General features: G+C 39.9%; 2 protein-coding genes across 3 annotated transcripts in view; both read left to right on the forward strand.

Annotated features, from left to right (window-relative positions):
* wdr90 (WD repeat domain 90) overlaps positions 1–7,154 on the forward strand; it is a 21,955-nt gene extending 14,801 nt beyond the window's left edge. Inside the window, exons 32-43 of the mRNA XM_071462892.1 lie at positions 1–101; positions 236–426; positions 533–701; positions 916–1,039; positions 2,482–2,653; positions 3,999–4,121; positions 4,594–4,762; positions 5,140–5,270; positions 5,665–5,808; positions 6,194–6,310; positions 6,452–6,536; positions 6,658–7,154. The exon at positions 1–101 is cut by the window's left edge and continues 56 nt beyond it. Of these exons, the coding sequence (XP_071318993.1) occupies positions 1–101; positions 236–426; positions 533–701; positions 916–1,039; positions 2,482–2,653; positions 3,999–4,121; positions 4,594–4,762; positions 5,140–5,270; positions 5,665–5,808; positions 6,194–6,310; positions 6,452–6,536; positions 6,658–6,815 (1,684 nt within the window). The 3' untranslated portion in view covers positions 6,816–7,154. The remainder of the gene's footprint in view (positions 102–235; positions 427–532; positions 702–915; positions 1,040–2,481; positions 2,654–3,998; positions 4,122–4,593; positions 4,763–5,139; positions 5,271–5,664; positions 5,809–6,193; positions 6,311–6,451; positions 6,537–6,657) is intronic.
* A 2,201-nt stretch (positions 7,155–9,355) lies between these two features.
* Positions 9,356–19,511, forward strand: rhot2 (ras homolog family member T2). 2 transcript variants are annotated; one of them, XM_071461769.1, is made up of 19 exons: positions 9,356–9,556; positions 10,330–10,388; positions 11,082–11,163; positions 11,338–11,381; positions 11,844–11,897; positions 12,027–12,079; positions 12,386–12,494; positions 12,688–12,789; positions 12,922–13,020; positions 13,115–13,223; positions 13,316–13,436; positions 13,680–13,764; positions 13,905–14,050; positions 14,175–14,275; positions 16,124–16,254; positions 16,386–16,466; positions 16,572–16,694; positions 17,772–17,974; positions 18,152–19,511. In XM_071461769.1, the coding sequence occupies exons 1-19, from the start codon at positions 9,520–9,522 to the stop codon at positions 18,267–18,269; spliced, it is 1,857 nt and encodes a 618-aa protein (XP_071317870.1). In that variant the 5' UTR covers positions 9,356–9,519; the 3' UTR covers positions 18,270–19,511. The 2 variants fall into 2 exon arrangements, with proteins under 2 accessions (XP_071317870.1, XP_071317872.1); XM_071461771.1 differs by having other exon boundaries at positions 9,357–9,556; positions 11,082–11,135.
* Positions 19,512–19,630: the final 119 nt, after the last annotated feature.

The following is a 19,630-nucleotide window of genomic DNA, read 5'->3' on the forward strand; positions in this document are numbered from 1 at the left end:
GGACGTCCAGAATGGAGCTTGTCAGAATACCATCTCCTACCACAGAGGAGCTGTGCAGAGTCTCGCTTTTTCCAGGGATGACCGCTTCTTTCTCTCTGTCGGTCAGTAAAATTTGAATCGGATTGCATCCTTCAGTCGTCTCTTGACATCATGATTAAAATGCAACAAATGTTTTGTCTGGCCAATGAAATGATTCTGCTACCACTGACCACTGTTTCTTCCTGACGCCTCATAGGAGACTTCTCTGACCCAGAGGTGGCCCTGTGGAGCAGCAAGACCTTCCAGCTGCTGTCCAGTGTGAGTATGTCAGGGCCGATCCATGATGCAGCCTTCAGCCCCTCAGCAGCCAGCCAGCTGGGCTGTGTGGGCAGCCAAGGAGTTTACTTCTGCCTCATCCACACCCATGGCCTGGATGTCGAACTCAAGGTATTTGTGTGATGCATTCTTCTCAAGTACATTTAGTGTGTAACTTTTGGGTAATATTTTCTTGTATTTGCTCTGGTACATCAGGATTGACCTTTCACCCTTATAGGTCCAGAGGGAGAAAGCACCATCAGAGGTCGGTGATGTGGAGCAGACAGCTCTGTGCTACCACATGGACACCTTTCTGTTCACCGCCACCAATCGAGGACACATTTGCGTCTGGGACGTTAACACGCAGCGCTGCATCATGACCTGGGAAGCTGATGAGGGAGAGATTGGTACAAATTAACTACATCCTGACCGTCTAGCTTGGATAGCAATGTTTTTTAGCTAAATACTGTTAATAGCTCACACAGAAGAAACAAACAACAGCATTATTCTCTTCTTGTCTCTTGTAGTGGTTGCTTGGTAAAGTTCCTTTAAAGTACTGAGTCATATGGCTTACATGTGTTTTGGGCTTGGTAATTGGATTGATTTGGTTTCTTGCCGTAGGAGTGCTGTTGTGTCGAGGGAACCGTCTGTTGACAGGCAGCAACACCCGCTGGTTGCGACTGTGGGAGGTAGAAGCTGTACAGGGTGTGAAGCCTCGGGAAAAGGTCTGCGATGTGGAAGACAGGTTTGTTGCTCATTCTCTTACGATTTTCCCTGTCTTATCATAGCGGTCGCCTCTTTTCTTTAATTATCTCATGTGATGTATTTATACATGCCGCCCTGAGTCGGTGTACTAAGAAGAACAGAGTGGCACACCTGCATTGTTTCATTTCAGTTTAGATAAAATTCAAAATGTCAAGAGCTTACTATATGGGTAAAAGGGTGTAGTATTTGTATATTTGCTTTTTTATCAGTATTTCCCTGTGTTTATCCCCTACACATATATCACAAAGTGCAGAGTCACCTGTATTGTGATACCATAGATATCATGGGTTATTCTGCATCATGATATTATTGTATTGCTACTCTGTGATTTCTTGTCCTCTGTGACAGTCTGTATATCAGAGACTTGTAGGAAGTGTGGTTGTACACCCCCCATGAATTTCTCCAACAATAGAGAGCTAGAAGAAGGTAAAAAAAAAATTCAAACAGATATTGGACAGCAGAAAAGCCAGTCTTCTAAAGTGTGTTTTAACCGATATTTGATGTTTGTCAAATATACAACAGCCTTTTGGTAACAAAAGGGTAATTTCAGGGTGCAACTGAAAAATTTTTTTTTTTCTCCTGTCAGCAATAGAAATCAATTTAAAAACCAATTGAACCTGTTTTTGACAGGAAAGACAACCTGTTGCTACCTAGCTGCAAATATATAGTAATACCTCTGGTGACAGTTTTGCTACATTTTGAGCTGTTTGATATCTGGTTCAGCCGATACCAAAGCAGTGCCAACTATTGATTCCAACATTTGGGCTAATTGATTTGCTGTATAAAAATTCTCCAATTCTTTGTAGCATCGTAAACATTAATAAGAGTTTCAGAAGTGCCCCCTTTCCCTTGTGTTGGGCATTTCTGAGTGAAATTTACTGTTTACATTTTGCCACCAGGCTAATCAGGTCTGTTTAGATGGCATTTTGTTAGACATTATGTTCACAAACTTGAGAAGTGTGGGGCAGACATGTATGAGAGTAATGTGTGACAAATGTATGTTTCTGTGTTAAAGATTCACCTACACTTGTACTTAACCACTGCAGCCCTCTCAGGGGTGTCTCTAGATCACATGTTAACAATGTTGTGTCATGAGAAAACTGTGGTATTTAACAGTTATTTTTAAAGACAGTGTGCTGAAAATGTGGGGATTGTCAGTGGCTCTCGCAATCATAATGATTATACAAATGTGTAATTCTGGATGAATGTGGTCTTCTGCTGGGCCTGGCTGATTTTTTTTTTTTTTTTTTTTTTGCAGTAAGCTCTTAGTCATGTATAAAAAATCACAAAAGCTGTGTGCAACAAATTAGTGGAGCTGTTAATGTGTATTGTGTGAACCAGATATAGAATGAGAATACGTCTTCATGTCTCCATTCATTTTAATGAGCTCATTGTTTTTGGTCAACTGTGCCTGTCCTTCAGTGGGACCACTGTGGTGCTGGAGAGAGAGATAATGCTGGATGGGACGACGGTCAGCGCAGCATTTGATAACACAATGGACATGGGCATTGTCGGTACCACAGCTGGAACCCTCTGGTACATCAACTGGTCAGATGACAGCAGCATCCGGCTGGTCAGCGGGCACAAGACCAAGGTATCAGTGTGAGCTCTGGGATATTAAAAATAACTATATTCACATCTTGTGTCTCCTGCAGGGGCTGGACTATACAACTTAAAACGTACACATCTCCCATGGTAACATGTCTGTCAAAAGCTACAGCTATGGTAGTAAAAGATGTACTAAACAAATATTTTTCGCACTACCTATTCACAGTTTATCCTGGAAAACTGAGATGTTACTGAGCTCTACTAAATGACAACACACAGCTGCTAGGTCTTGCACTAAATCTTGTTAAACTAAACCCTCTCTGCAGTGTGGTCACTGGCACAGTTAAATGAAAGAGTGACATCAATAATGTGATCAACATTCTCTTTTCATTCTAATCTGAAAGACCAAATGTCTGCATTAAGAATCTGTATTAATGACCTGTCAATCACACATCAAAGGCGATCCCCTGGGAAGAAGAGTTGTTCATTACTGGAAGCAGTTTGATGCTGTTCAGGGCCAAGTGTTTGAAACAAAAACTTAAGATGATGGAATGAAGGTAAAGAAAGTGTAGAGAAGCAATTAAGTTATTAATGACATTTCAGTCAACTGATGGTTAGCCCCAGATCAGTGAGGAAAAGGAAATTGGTCATGTAAATGCTTTATTACTCGAAAAACACTCGCTTTCACCACTTAGTTTGCTTCCTACCAGACGTAGTCCCCCTCAAATTGGATAAGTGTTTTTGCCATTAGGGCTCCTAGACTGTGGAAAGCACTGCCTGAGAAATAAAGACTTGTTAATTATTATTATCAACTTATAATTATAATCACTTTGGATTTTTCTTTCTATGCCCAATTTTAACATTTTTTTTTCTTTATCCATCTTTATGTATTCCTCCAGTTCAATCAGTTTTACTGTGTCCGCTTTGATTGTTTTGTCTTTCTTTGTTTTATGTCCTTATGTTAAATGTTTTGTTAATTCTTGTATTTATTTTAAGTGGCCCAACTTACTTATAATGGTAAGCAATTACCTTTTTTTTTTTTTCTTTTTTATTAATTTACCTGTCAATGGTTTAGGGTTATTTCACATTTATAGTCGTGGCACATCTTTCTGGTGGTATTTAATTTAAATAGGACTAATTATTGATTGGTGCAGGAGATAAAGCTTTAGAAAGAAGTGGATGAAGAAGTGTAATTCTGAATTAAGCAGGAGAGTCTAACAACTACAGAAAAATGCCAGATGAGGAGGATGAAAATTACCTGATGAGACCTCTGACCTCTGTTTTTCAGAAGCAAGGGTTGTGGCACTAACATTATCACAGTGAGATTTTTCCTTGCTCTCATATACAAGGGCTTTGTCCTCTTTGTGTTTCTCCATTTCTCTGCTGTCCAGGTGAACGATGTGGTGTTTAGCTCTGACGAGAGTCATTTCGCCACCTGCAGTGAGGACGGCAGTGTGAGGGTGTGGTCGGCCCCCAGCAACGAACTGGTGGTGCAGTTCCAGGTGCTCAACCAGGTGAGGAAACACACTTGAGAAATATAGTAAATTAATAGGTGAGTCTGGTCTTGCATAAACTGAGGGAACATTACGTTTTTTCTAATGGAATATCTTCTGTAAATATCATTAGAGATTAGAGAATTTAGAGAATAACCTTTTCAATTTTTACATATTCCAAAAAATATATAGCAGAATAAATTGCACATTTGTTTTATGTAGTTACTGAATTCATCAGTGGTCTACTAGTGTTTCTACTCAAGTTATAATACTGTGGTGAAATGAGAATTTTTATGCATTATGATTTTTCTAAGCTAGAAAATAAAAAATCATCAGCAATCCTAGAAGTTAGAACATTTTTCATTACATCAGGGGCATATTTTCTGTACTCTCTGCTAACAGGTGGTGGGTGGCAACATGACTTACTGTAAGTGGGTTCAATCACAGCTGCTGTGCACCATAACTTCATACACGGCTTTTCTACATTGCCCAGGCATGTGGCTGTGTGTGCTGGAGCCCTTCTTCCACTAAGGACAGCGCATGTGTGGCTGCAGGATACAGCGACGGGACCCTGAGGATCTTCCGGCTTGCCTCCTCAGAGATGGAGATGAAGCTGCATCCCCATCACGTAGCTGTCACTGCCATTCAGTACTCAGCTAATGGTGAGAGAGGACAGCAGTGCCAAAAACTTCCCTCTGCTGTAATTCCAGAAACTGAACTACTTGATTTGCAGGAGTTAGTTTATAATGAAATGTAATTATATTTTTGGTGACACCCCACTTTTCCCTTGTCTTCCTCGTCCTGTCTGCTTCTTTTAGTGATGTTTTAGGATACTATTGTGGTGGTCAAACACTAAAAGAACAATGTTTAACTGATCAAAAGATGGGTCAAAGCACAGTTGAGGAGTCAAGAGAAGAATTTTCCCTCGGATTCAAAGACCTATGATCGAGTCCCTGTACTAGCAGTAAAGTTTCAGGTTATACTAAAGCTGCTATGAGTCATCCACTTTGGCTGTGTATCTGTTTTTGGCCCCCAACAGGTCATGTGATCCTTTCAGGGGGTAAGAATGGTCTGGTAGCTGTCAGCAGCCCAGTGAATGGAGCAACTATCCGTGTCATCAGGGACCACAAAGGAGCGCCGATTACCACCATCCAGTGTGTGAAAGAAGAGGTCAGCTCAGTGAATTGGACCAAGGAGTGGAGCTTTATCAGAGATTAACATGACAGCACAATAGAAACAGTCAGAGAGGTGGTTCTGAAACAGCAATCACTTATCAAACAAACACTTTAGACAGTAATCTGAGTACTATAACTATTTTGTTCTGAAGTTATTTTCAAATCCACCTCACTTTTCATATATGCATCAGAGAATGTTCATTATGTGCAGGGCAAGTGCTGTTGATCAGTATTTCCCTGCAGCTCTAAGAAAGAATTGTCTGACATTTTCATTTCATCAGCTCTCTACAGTGGACAAGGTTATCTCTGAAATCCTTTCTTTGGTTCTTGTGACATTTTATGACATTTTTTTCATCAGTACATCTCTTCTTTTATCTTCTAATCCCCAGTGTAAGAATTTCGGACTGGAAGGAAACGAGATGTGGGTGGCTGCCAGCTCTGACAGACGTGTCAGTGTCTGGGCTGTCGATTGGTCGAAGGACAAGTGTGATCTGCTAGACTGGCTCACATTTCCTGCTCCGGCCTATTTTGGGGTACTATCTGTATTTTAAGTAATAGTATGCACTAATGACTAGAAATGTCTTTCCAAATGTTGAATGCTGCTGTATGTCCTTTTTATTTAAGGCTCAAAGGTACTAGTCTCCATTTTCTGAAGTAATTTCTTTTTGAATCCTGTATCAGTCCAGTTTCAACATGGTTTTTATACACATGTGCTCTGCACAATCATGTTAGTACTGAATTTTCAGGTCTGTTTTGTCTTCAATACTCAGGAGAAAGACATCTGAAAGATATAAGTTGAAAATTCATACTAAACATTTGCATGCCATATTTTCCCTCAGCATATTTTATATTAAATGTACCTATATGTGTGTATTTTTTTTTTTCTTTTTTTATGTCTCTAAACTGTTTGTGTTGTAGGATGACAGCCCACCTCCCAGCCTGGCTGCTTTCTGCCCAGCAGACCCTGGCCTGGTGGTCTATACTGGCTATGGAGTAGAGAAAGAGTTGTCTTTTTACAGCCTAACTAAAAAACAGGTACAGATACTTCACTTGGCTACTTCACCGCTCAATCACAGTGTTGGGATTTTATCTGTACCATTACAGAACAGATATTCCTGGCAGAATGTCTAGACATATGTGTGTAATATCAGACAATGTTTTTGTTTTTTACTACAGATAATAAAAAAGATTGCCCTGCCCCACTGGGCCACATGCTTTGGCCTCTCCTCTAAGAGTCAGCTCATAGCTGTGGGATCAAAAGGTAAACTCTGATCATGTGTTTTTCTGATTTACCACTGTAATGATCTAGTAAAGAAATTAGTAATATAAGTTTGGAACATGGGTTTATTGAATTTCTCACTATGTGTCTGATCTCTTATCAGAGCGAGTGCTGAAGTTGATCAAGTCAAGCAGTGGCAGGTTTCAGGACTTCTTACAGCACAGTGACTCACTGCAGACCTGTCACTTCTCTCCCTCTGGGACGCTTCTGTTCACTGTGGCTTATAATGAGATCCTGCTGTGGGAGGTGCGAGGCCTCTGACAGCCTCAAATCTGTTTATGAATCTCCGACCTTGTAGGTTTATCTCTTTCCACTTGTGCATAGTTTATATTGTTAATTAATGTAATTTTATTCTTCCATAAATATTTTTTTATCAATCAAATATTTTTAGGGAAATAGTTACAACTTGTGGAGAAGCTTTGTGTAGGATTTGCCTCAATGGAGTTTCATGAAATGAATAATTTTCTTTCATGTTTATGGTTGTAAAATGCAACCGTTTTTATTGAAGGGATTCTTTTGTGTGTCCAGTCGTCTCTAATGTTTGACTATTTATTTTAGTTTGGGATTTAAATAAAAAGCACAAAAAATTCCAATCTGTGTTGTGAGATGACTGTAAGGATTCAAGGATGGTACACATTCACACAAAAGAAGACTGCAGCTTCCAAAGACATTTCTATGTTTACATCCTCCCACAAGAATGATGGGGGACAGATGTACTGCTCAGAACATTTTGCATGAATCCTCTTGAGTTTCCATTTTGGACACTGACAAGCTTTGGCAATTAGTCTGTGACATGATTATATTTACGTATTTGTGTATTTTAAAAAAAAGCAATATTTGCTTAATGGAGTAAAATCCACACATTGACTTCAAAACAACAGGTCAAATGCTTACATGGACATGCCTTAATCCAAAGATGTTTCTAGTAATTTTATGCAATATCATCATGTCTGGGGAGGTTGATAGGATTTAATTTGATACAAAACAAGATGGAAGTAGGCATAATACAGACAGATTAAATAATGGCAACGAGAGGACAGTTATTGGTAAACAAACACTCAAACTGTTGAGCACTAGCTGACATGTTACAGCATTGTTGGGAGCTTAAATGACTCCATGTCTTCTATTGTGACTCCACATTACACATAATTCCTTGTGATTTTCTAGTGGAATGGACTCAACAACAAAACCCCAGTTGAAAATGACCCCAGAAATTTTTTACAGTAATTTCCACAATGATGCATTCATCACATTCATCGTGCCAAAAATACTGCTCTCTCTCTCTCTCTCTGTGTGTGTGTGTGTGTGTGTGTCTGTGGGAGTGTGTGGGATCGAGAGAGAGAGACAGCTCTTGAAGCAATTCTTTGTTTTTCTGCTCATTTACAAAATCCACACAACTTTACATTCAAATATTGAGTTCCTGTTTAAATCAAGCTCTTACAATTCAATAATACATTTATTGTCAGATTATTATGCCCATTTGATGTTTTTATTTCTCCGCTAACTGCTGCTTCAGTGGCTTTGGTCCTGCTCTAAACTTTCTGATGCCACTCTGACACTAATAGTTGCTGCTGATGCTGGACGGACGCCCCGCTCATGGACCAGATTCTAAGTCTTGAGTCTTATCAGTTGTTCAGAAATCTTCAAAGTCTTCAAAAATCACCGGGAGGCAGAGTTCAGTGCAGCAGAGATGTATTGTCGACAACAAAGCCCGAGAACAACAGAAACTGGTGCATCCACCTGTGCGTTGTTCACACAGTTTTTCATGCTCAGGTCACAGTGGCCTGAGGGCACCGTGACCCAGAGCACACTGACAGGCCTCGCCATGCCCGGGCCTGTCTATTTTTATTAGTCATAGCCTCCTCCAGTGGACACCATTATATTCTAATTCTCTTCTATTACATTTTTTAAAAAACATGCCCTCGTCCAGGAATACACCATTATGTTCGAACTTTTTCATACTGCATTTTTTTAAAAATAATATATTTGCTTGAGTGCAACACAACGTGCACATAATCAGTGATACACACAGTTTACATGTTTTGTGACATTATTCTTCACACTTCAATCGTGTTTGTGATGAGTATAGTAATCATAGTAATCAATATTGTAGACACAGTGCATTTAGCAAATAGACAGAGAACTCAGCTTATAATATTACACTACACTGCTATAACCCTTTTGAACAGGACAGTAGTTACCACTGTCTTAATTCATATTTAGAAGTTGTCCTGTATCCTTCTATGAAAAATCAACGGCTTGATGGATCAAATAGTTTCAACAAAAATCTTTGGGTAGAGCAACATAATTATGATCAATAAATGGTGTATTACATTATGCTGCTGGTGCTATCAGAAGGTATTTAGAAGAATAATCACCCTAAAGTTATTAAGAAGGAGCCAGTTTTTTTAATATTTAGAGCACAAGAGGATTAAAGTATTAGACTCCCTTTAAAAGATGACAGTCGTCTGAATATCTCATTTTTTTTAATAACAACCTTAATGGGTTGGATTATAATTAAGCTCTGTACTAAAATGTATTGTTACATTAAAGTATTTAACAAAGTTGTTGCTGTTAATGGTTCATGAGAACCTTTATGGGAAAAAAAGTTCATTTACTGAGGCGCTGTGTGTATGCAGGTGCAGTTTTTAAGCTGACACACTGTCTGTATTGAATGCCAGTATGACCCTTTGACTCTTCACTATTTGAAGTGAAGGTATTTTCTCTTCCAGTAATGTACGGTAGGTGCGCCTGTTGAGCACCGGTGCAGCGCGGTGTTCGGCCTGCAGGGGGCGGGCTTTCCCCGCCTCCTCTGTGAACCGGAACGATATGCGTTCACCTTGGGTGCATGTCGCTGTGGGGAGGCACTCGTTTGGTTTTAGCTGGAAATTTGACATTCACATGAAAGATAAATGTCACTGTAGCACTGCGGCGGGTCTGACTGTTCTTCACGCAGAGAGGAAGCATGAAACAAGACGTCAGGATACTCTTACTGGGGGAACGTAAGTCACTTCCACTGACACCTAACCACAAGCTAGAAGACTAGCAAGCGTTAGCTGCTGTCGCTAACTTACTAACTTGGAGCTGAGTGTAGCTGAGTTACTCCTGGTGGCACAATGGCGAAGACTGTTAAACTGAACATGTATGTGTTTCTATTTTAATTGTGTACTAAAAAAAAATGCGTATATTTTCTACGAAGTGGCCCCTTTCCAAACGTTCATTTCCGCTAATGCTAACATAGCTTAGAGCAACTTTGCTTTTAATTTGTGAACGGTTGGTAAATAACGTTAACTGTCATGGAGAACTTAAAGTCACATTACACAATATACATATGTATTTCTAATTTTATTTTAATAATCTTAGAGTGAATCGACATGTTAGCTAACTGTAAATCTAGTGTTAGCTGCGGTCAGGCAGTTTCATTATGAATTAAGAAGACTGAACCTAAATACCCCAATAAAATCATGACTTATCAAGTCACCGTGTTTATCTGATAGTGATTTCCCATTAGCTTAGCTCTATGTACAGTTTAGTTACTCAGTATAATGACTGTTGTTAGGCATTCTGTAGATATGTCATATGTCATCATGACATTTGACTTAATGTTTTCAGTTTGACTCAGGATAAACACTTTTCTGAGCACATGCAATAAAATAATGGTCGCTTTATGCCACAGTCAGTCCTTACAGGGCTTTTGGGTGAATTATTATGCAAATGGATCATTGAGTCTCTCTGGCTGCTCTTCTCATCCTCTGCATATTGTCTCTCCGAACAGCCAAGGTGGGGAAGACGTCACTCATCATGTCTTTGGTTGGAGAGGAGTTCCCCGAACAGGTAAGTGTGTGAGCACAGCTGCTCGACACTGCCGTGTTTTTGCCTCAGTTTCTTTGTCACTGGGGGATGGTCAGGTAACTGACCACCTGCAACTTTGCATCTTGTGGCAGGCATTGACCTCTGTTTGGTTATTATGGCCACAATTATTCTACAGTCACCAATACTCAGCAAAGTTCTTCATTTATGTGCACTAAGGAAAACAAATTGTTTCTTGATGCTGTTCACTGCATACAAGCTAATAAAATTCCTCCCTGCCTGTGCAAGTGTAAAGCAGGAGGCGTTATCATTGTCTCATTGTCCTTTGCAGATATACTTCTTCTGCTGCGCCTCTTGCAAAATTGAGACAAGTTTTCATACCTCACTGATGATCAGGTGTAAAATAACTAGAATATCATTAAAGATTTTAATACTCAGTTTGCTGAGTCAAATGGTTCCCACTGTATTCAGAAACCACTACTGAATTTTACTGAATGCTAGGTTTTTACCACATATTTTTGCCAAATTTTCGAAATTGTATATGATAAATCATTAAGGACTGCTCCGTTATGTACAGTGTGGCCAGTACAGATTTGATGGTAAATGTGCTTGGTACAATTCCAAATTTTTTACCATATTTATATGAATAGAGTTTGTATTATGGGAGGCTGTGGCCTGATGATTGAGAGTCTATCTGTGATCTGCGCTCTCTGACAGGTTCCCTCCAGAGCTGAAGAAATCACCATCCCTGCTGACGTGACTCCGGAGAAGGTGCCTACACACATAGTGGACTACTCAGGTAACATGACCTGAAGGCTAACTTGTACCACCATCATTAGCCAGTCCTCTGACTGGTCTCAGCGCTTGCTGCACATTAAGACACCAGCTGTAAAACAAGGAGCCGTAGACAGTGCACGTGGGTCTGTATGACATGAGTTTCAGGTTTGTTTGTATTTGTCTTTGGCCCCAACAGAAAAAGAACAGAGTGACGAGATCCTTAGAAATGAGATCATCAAGGTAAGCACACCTTACAACATTCTGTAGTTGAACATCATCCTTTTTAAAAACCAGATCCAACTAGGTCTTGAATTAGGCTGGAATGACCTTGAATAATTCAATGATGAATGGAAATATGAAATCAGTTTTATTAATAAAAGTAATCGCCTGTAAGGTTGTCTGCAACTCTGAAGTGTTGCCACACGTTTCATGAGACCCAATAAGACATTTTTGAAGGTTGGTCTCTCTCCTGAAGTACTCAACAACAACATGCACAGAAAAAAATGTCAGTTTAAGCTTTTTAGGTTTAATACTCAAAGCAACAACATCCCGAGCCTGATGTTTTTCTCTGGCTCCAGGGATTTTTGAACATACATAAACTTTCCTGCTTTTTTTTAACTTAAGGGTGTACCAGGGGTTTAATTAAGATAGGCTGAATAGAATTTGTTGTCTGTTTTTGATATTAAGTTCTTGTCACCGCAGGCTAATGTGGTGTGTGTAGTGTATGACGTCACCAACGAGGACACAATAGACAAGGTAGGAACCTGCTGCTTGGTTTACATTGTCTCACACTGTACAATCCTTCCACATACTGTGTATTTTATTTACTAAATGCATTTAAAATAGAAACTACACCTGTGTCATATGCCTCTCCTTACTTTTCAGATCAAAACTAAATGGATACCTTTAGTAAATGGAGATGCAGAAAAAGGGAACAAGTACGTATAACCTATTGATGGGTGTGTGTTACTTGAGCTCTGCTTTGCTGTTGAACTTTGCTCTACTTCCCTCTGTTTGCATGTTATGTTGGCAAACTACTGGCAGTCTAGGAATTTAAGCCTGTTGTAGAGTTAAGTCATCCTGAAAATGTTACAAGAACATCAGCAAAATGCTCAAAATGTGGAGAGTGAGCACATTACACAGTTCCTGATTAGTAATATGTCTTGTGCTGCAGAATCATCTGTATACAACGAATCATGGTGGTGTTGTACTAGATGTTAACTTGCCTTCATATGTTATGTCAGAATTCCCATCATCCTTGTGGGAAACAAGTCTGATCTGCGCTGTGGGAGCTCAATGGAAACCATTCTTCCCATCATGAACCAGTTCTCTGAGATTGAGACATGTGTGGAGGTGAGGCTGAACTGCTGACTTATCCAGTCTGCTAATCACTGCAGTCTGTATACACCTGCTAACCTTACCATTGTGATACACGCACGGTTGCTGGGTTTCACACAAATATTTACACATGCAGACTTTATCTGGCTTTTAGACTGCGCAGATACTTGTATCTGAAATAATCTCTCTGCCGATGTTCTCTTTCAAGTGTTCGGCAAAGAACCTGAAAAACATTTCCGAGCTTTTCTACTATGCACAGAAGGCAGTTCTTCACCCCACTGCCCCTCTTTACGACCCTGAAGACAAACAGGTCAGCCATTTTTGGAAATAGGATGCCAACTACTTAGTCAGCCTGTCTCTGTCCCAGTCCACTTTTTTACTTGTGCACTTAAATGATTGTTGATTAAAGATAAGTTCTCTGTCCTTCAATATTTTTCCCCAGCTAAAACCTTTGTGTGTCCGAGCCCTTAGCAGAATATTCTACATTTCTGACCAGGACAATGACCGTATCCTCAGTGACACTGAACTCAACAGATTTCAGGTGCCAGTTTAAATCACTTAACGTAATGTTTTCTCAGCTGTTACTTGAACCGGAACGTTTTGTTTCCTATAAAATTATCCATCTGTTTTTGTAGAAATCATGTTTTGGGAATCCTCTGGCACCTCAAGCCTTAGAAGATGTGAAGACAGTAGTTTGGAAGAACACCAGCGATGGGGTGCAGGACAACGGCCTGACCCTAAATGGTAAAAATTAGTCGTGAATGAGAACATGCAGCTTTAAACTGTGTTGTTGCAGGGACACGCTCAAATTAAGTCTTGTATTTCTTCTCTGTCAGGTTTCTTGTTCCTTAATACGCTATTTATCCAGAGGGGCCGACATGAAACCACATGGACCATCCTCAGAAAGTTTGGTTATGACGACAACCTTGAGCTGACTGATGATTACCTTTATCCTGAGTAGGTCTACTGATTGTATCATACCTATTATTTCAACTCTAAAATGTTATATTACTGATTAACATAGTTTTCCAACAGGTTGTATTGAAATGGTCAAGAGATCTATGTATTCTACAGTTATCTATCTCAGACTATATTTCTCTTATGTTTTCCTGTGTCTTTGTCTGTGTTACATTTATTTGTACACAATAGTCAGGAATGGCCATGTATGTAAATAGCCAATCGTTGTCTTTGTGTTGTCAGACTTCGGGTTCCTGTTGGCTGCACCACAGAAATCAATCATTTAGGCCACCAGTTTCTCCAGCAGCTGTTTGACAAGTACGATGAAGTGAGTAGCAATCCTAGCTGCCTCTGGTTACAGTGTCCCACTGGGCTGTTGAGTGAAACAGATAAATGCTGTGGGAAATCTCCTTACTTAATAGTGGAGGATGTCCTTTTTTTTGAAGAAGTGGCTTTTTCCCCTCTTAGGACAAAGACTCTGCCCTGTCACCGGCAGAGCTTCGGAACCTGTTCTGTGTATGTCCTTACATGCCATGGGGTGCTGAAGTGTACCTGAGTGTGTCAACCACAGACGAGGGCTACATCTCTAATCATGGCTACCTCTGTCAGTGGATGTAAGTGTCTCACTCGATTGTTGATGATTTTGTAAGCATGCCACAGTTTAACAATTTAACGCACTCATGGGTGATTTATATTCTGCACTGTTTAAAGCTCACATGTCCATGCCCTCACATGCAGGCTTTCTGCATACTTTGACATCCACCGTTGCCTGGAGCACCTAGGATACCTAGGCTACCCTATCCTCACTGAGAAGGAGTCACAGACTTCAGCAATCACAGGTGTGTGTTTGTTTGTGTGTGTGTATGTGTGTGTGCATGTAAGATTGAGTCTGTTATTTTTAAGTAATCCCGACAAACAGCATGTACATTAGAAAGTTGAGACCATCTGCGTGTGGAACATCAGATACATACTGTACATGCTCCTTGAAAATGTCTCATAGTTAAGCACTATAGGAGGATTATTAGTCTTAATCCAGTTCACTGTAGCCTCATAGATTTACGTACCTGTACATTTGTCCTTGAGGGTTCACTTTCACCTGAGTTTGAAAATTGCATGTGTCTACACTTTCATGAAGCATGGTTTGAAACATGATGATTTTTTTTTTTCTTGTTTCTAAAGGAACAAGGATTAATTATAAAATTAGTCATTCATACTTGAGCTAATATGAGAAGCAGTTGTATGTGTGTGCATGGGCATAGTGTCAGTGCATACATGCAGTGTGTGAACTAGTCAGTCTGTGGACCGTTTGCCAGAAAAGATTTGACAAGATGGGAAAGTGTGTTGTAATTTTGTCCCACTGCTGCTAATCACACACATTCTGTCTCAGAGATGAGCACTTGTTGTTAACCCTACTGTAGAAAGCAACACAAATATTTTAACAAGGGGACTGGTCACTGGTTTTAGCATGTGTTTTACATTTGTGAATCATGCTTTTATTATTGGTGGTAATTGTTATTGTACGTTTAGTTTTAGCAATGTTATCAGTATCACAATAGGAAACAAGTGGTTGCTCTAATAGTCTGTCATTCAGTTGCTGGTCATACATTGGTCTTAAGTGAAATAACTCAGCAGCTGTTGAGATGGATGCATTGCCTTTTGATACGAATACACATTTTCTCTAGAGGACCAATGCTGCGACTGATCATCTCCTGATCAGTCATCTAGCACCACAACAGCTGTTTAGAGCTACAGTTTAGACTGTGGCCACTGTGCAGAGGATAAACTGTCTTGTTTTTGGTAATATAACACCTTCCTGTGGCAGTACCCTGAGGCCAAACTTTAGAAACTTGTTTATGCCCACATGTCTATGATTTTTAGTCTTGTTTCCTCTGACCATGAACTTGTGATGCTGTGTTGCCCAACTCAAACTGGATCAGCATGCCCTGCACTTAAACAGGTGTAATATGGACTTGCATTATATTTCTACCCAAGCTGTTATGCTTTGTGATAGTCCCCTTAATGCCACTAGAGGGCACCTCATGTAAAATTGAAGTTATCCAATGTAGAGATTAATTTTACTTTAGTGTGAAATAAATGTAATGTAAAAAAAAAAAAAAAAAGTCAAATGAAAGCCAGAGACTTTGTGTTGCTGATTATCTGACAAGCTAAATTGACTTGTTTTTTAAGAGCCCTTCATAGTCCTATTTTCACATTATTTGCTGAAATTCTTATTGTTTGCAACCACACTTACCCACAAGTTCTAGTGATAAAATTTGAGATACAGCAGCTACAAATCCTTGGGTATAAACAGGTGAACACAAGTGATGTTTTGCACAGGCTGGACTGTAGCATGTTTGCTCTGTTTGGTGGCCTCGACAAAACCCAACGGTGATGAAACAGGAGAGAACTGACTCATTTGTTGCCAAACAACAGCCCCTGTGGCAGGTTGATCTTTCTTACATCCTTTGTTATGGCCCTCTTAATGTTAGTGTTGGACTCCCACTTAAGTACTATTAATAATATTGCATGGAAAAAATATTATCCAACAATATTTCACTGTGTAGAAAGCATCTGTTTTTCTTACTTCATCTAGCAAGTAGTGAAAATTGGAAAATCAGAAATTGGTGTTTCTCATAGACAGAATGACAGACCTTTGTGTTTTTCGGCTTCTTGTTGCTTGTGTGCAGTGACACGGGAGAAAGAGGTGGACCTAGAAAAGCATCAGACACAACGGTCAGTGTTTCTTTGCAAGGTGATTGGACCGCGGGGGACGGGCAAGACAGCCTTTCTCCAGGCCTTTGTGGGCCGCAACGTTGTGGTACGGCACAATCTGCTAGTCTGGAGTTGAAAATATCAAATGTTGCATTATTAAACTGATATCTTATACTAGTCACCATCTTCATCAATACTTTTCCTGTTTTATTTGTGTTGTCTCTCTCTTTTCTACAGAATAAGGGAAATTCCAGCAGTGCCTTTGTCCCCTATACCATAAACACTGTCCAAGTTAGCAACCAGGAGAAGTACCTTATCGTACGTATCCCTCATCCTGATCTTAAAGTTGACCCTTGACGTCTAATCTTGACTAAACCCTCGGCACCTTACTCTTTTTTTTTTTTTTTAATTCTCCACATGCAGCTCAATGAGGTGGATGTGGAGGCGGAGTTCCTGAAGGCATCAGACGCCTCCTGTGACGTTGCTTGTCTCATGTATGACACCAGTGACCCACATTCCTTCAATTATTGTGCCAGTATATACAAGGTCAGTCATAACAAAAGTTACAGGAGGATTTAAAGGATAATACCAGTGTTCTCAATGTGCTCACATAGGTTGCTCATCTACTTTACACTGTTTGTGCTGTTTGCACACAGTCAGCCTAGCTCATAAAGCAGTATTAAAGCTCACCTCGCTGCCTTTAGCAGTTTCTACTGCTAATTATTGTAATTACAAAAAGCTAATTCTGGAGAGATGATAACTGCCTGGGTTAGATAATCCATCACGTTAAAAATATGATGGAATGAACACTCCAAATCAATCAATGACAAATCCACTGAAAATATTAACTTGAGCACAAAATTAAAGGATCAGGAAATATATCCTATTTACATGCTGTATAGAAAGAAGGGCTCCAACAACATGTGCAATGCACTAAATCCAGTTAAGCTGTTCAGAATGGGTAAATGCTTCCAGTATTATCATTGTTTCATCAGTGTTCATTGTAGTGAAGCAATATTTCAGTCTATAAATATTACTCTGCAGTTGTTACCTCTGCAGGAGAAGGCAGGCCACTTCCAGTTACTGCTATGATTCAGAAGCCACTGGAATTTAGTAAACATCACTTAACCAAAGACTTTTCTCCCTGGAAAGATGCACCACTTGGATAAAGCCCACGAGTGGTCGAGAGAGCTCATATAGAAATCTGGACCTGTGCTCTTTCCAGAGTCAAGGTCTTATGAAATAAAAAGTAGTCAGTGTTGTTAACATGCCTAATTTTATCTGTCAAAGAATTATAAAGAGATTCCAAAAAAATCCTAAATGAAGTATTTATTCTGAACAAGGTGTTTATAAGACAAACTTTAATCATCTTGGCCTGTTATTATGAATGTTAGTGGAATAAACAGCTCCTTATAAACAGTTCCTTTTTTTACTTATTTACTGTCGGACTGAATTTTAAGAGATCTATGCACATGTACATGTCATGATAATAGTGATGTAGGCTATTCTTCATTTTATTTATATTAATTATGTATTCCAATAAGGGTTATCTGAATGTCATAAGGAATACCTTGAAAAGTTCTCTTCTCTCTCTTTTTACTCTTTATCCCATTTTTTACTTAGCAACACTACATGGAGAGCAACATCCCATGTGTGCTGGTCGCCTCCAAGGTGGACCTTCCTGACGTCAAGCAGCTCCACGGGATGACCCCGGCGGAGTTCTGTTATAAACACCGACTGCCTCCACCGCTGCCCTTCTCCAGCCTGTTCCTCGACTCCACCAGCAAGAACATCTACACCAGGCTTGCCTGGGCAGCAATGTACCCGTACGTTCTAACATCAGCATCAGTCAGAGGAGAATATTATGTTTAAACATTGAGTAATTACAAACTGTTAAGCAGAGATCTAAAAGAAGCAAGACATTTGTAAAGTTAATGATACTGTCTGTGTATTATTTAGTGTGGCTGACCTTCGGTAATTTTTTTTTCCCCCTCCCATCTCAGACACTTGAATGGATCAGACATGAGCAACACATCCTTCTGGCTGAGAGTGGCGTTGGGCTCGGCTGTGGTTGCAGTTCTGGGCTTTGCTATCTACAGAGCTGTTGCTAGACTGAAATGACCAACAAACAGTTGAGCTTTTATCATTTCAAGATGATGCACGCTCCCTCCATCCATCAAGAGCAAACCTTCAAGACCAGATCCAGAGCCACCGCAGTCTGAACTGGATGAAGGCTGCATCATTGTATTTGTCACCATAAAGGCTTCCAGGAAACTCTTCATATCTCTGCCCCTCTTAGTGTCTGACTTCTTCACTCTGTCCTTCCCTCTGAGGCAACAGATCGCAAAAAATCCAAAGGCAGTTGGAATCTAGTGATCATGTTATTCTCCACGCTGCTGTGCCCAGCTTTTTCTGCCTTACATTGTCTAACCAGGCTAAGTAGGAGTTAGCCTGCCTGCGCTCAGAACTGCTACTGTTAATGTCCAAAAAGGTGCTTTATCATAACAGAGGAAATGCACAAAGACAGTAGTGTAAAGTTCACTGCTTTCCCCTCAATTATCTGTAAGAGTTGATGGTGAGATTGGAAAGTTTTTATATACATGCTGTGTTTCCTAAGCATACTAGAGAGATGCCAAATTGACAAGACTAAGGAACCAAAGGGCAGTACATGAAGCATTTTCACAGAGAGGACATCCTGACTGGCTGCTGCTGAAACACTTTCCTTTTTGACCAAGCTACCACAGATACAAGATGTCCATATCTGATTTGCCAAATAACTCCAGCAGTAATGAGTAGTCATAGCATGTTATTTGCCTCTCAGGCATACCATTTTGCCTGAGAATGAAACATTTTAATTAGCTTGAAACTTATTGTTAAAATGTTTTTAGCAGTAAGGCCTCCACTGATCTGCTGTGGCAGGGAGAGATTTCTCTTGGTGCATGGAAAAAAATGGCAGTTTGAATATGCATCTGCAAGTAAGCAAGAAATATTTTCTCCTATGAAAGGAGACAAAGCGGATCTTAAAACAACAAAATCTTTAGGAAGAAATCTGGTCAGATCTCTGCTTTTACTCCTTTTGTTCACATTGAAATCAAATCAATTTTAACTGAGACTGAAATAGATTTGTAATCTGTGCTTTTTCTATTCAAATACACCTGACACTGTGCATACACTTTGACCATTTCACATAATCTGACATTGCATTGTTCTCCAACATGAATCAGTCCTGTTAATGTCTGTCTCGTTGATACGTTTAGCTGGTGACCCGCTGTTTCTGCAGGACACACTTCTGTGACTGAAAATATGGCTGTTTTCTTACTGAAAGTGAACTGATTTAGATGCTTAATAAAAGACCAGACCAGACTGTGTGGGACCTTCTGGCCAAAAGATTAACATTGTGGGTGTTGGGATGGGTGCTGATTACTCAAAACTCAATTTAGTTTCTGTTTTGTCCTGTTTTTTTTTTTTTCATTATTTTATTT

The sequence above is a fragment of the Trachinotus anak genome, unplaced genomic scaffold, assembly GCF_046630095.1.
Source record: "Trachinotus anak isolate AG129_WGS33_773 ecotype Australia unplaced genomic scaffold, CSIRO_AGI_Tana_v1 ptg000025l, whole genome shotgun sequence".
NCBI classification, from domain to species: Eukaryota; Metazoa; Chordata; class Actinopteri; order Carangiformes; family Carangidae; genus Trachinotus; species Trachinotus anak.

Bases quoted from the DNA above. Each gene is read 5' to 3' on its own strand.
- rhot2 (XM_071461769.1), top strand. From the start codon at position 9,520: ATGAAACAAGACGTCAGGATACTCTTACTGGGGGAAC. The intron at 14,276-16,123 runs GTGTGTGTTTGT...GCTTGTGTGCAG, and splicing joins ACAGACTTCAGCAATCACAG to TGACACGGGAGAAAGAGGTG. The intron at 16,695-17,771 runs GTCAGTCATAAC...TTTTTTACTTAG, and splicing joins ATTGTGCCAGTATATACAAG to CAACACTACATGGAGAGCAA.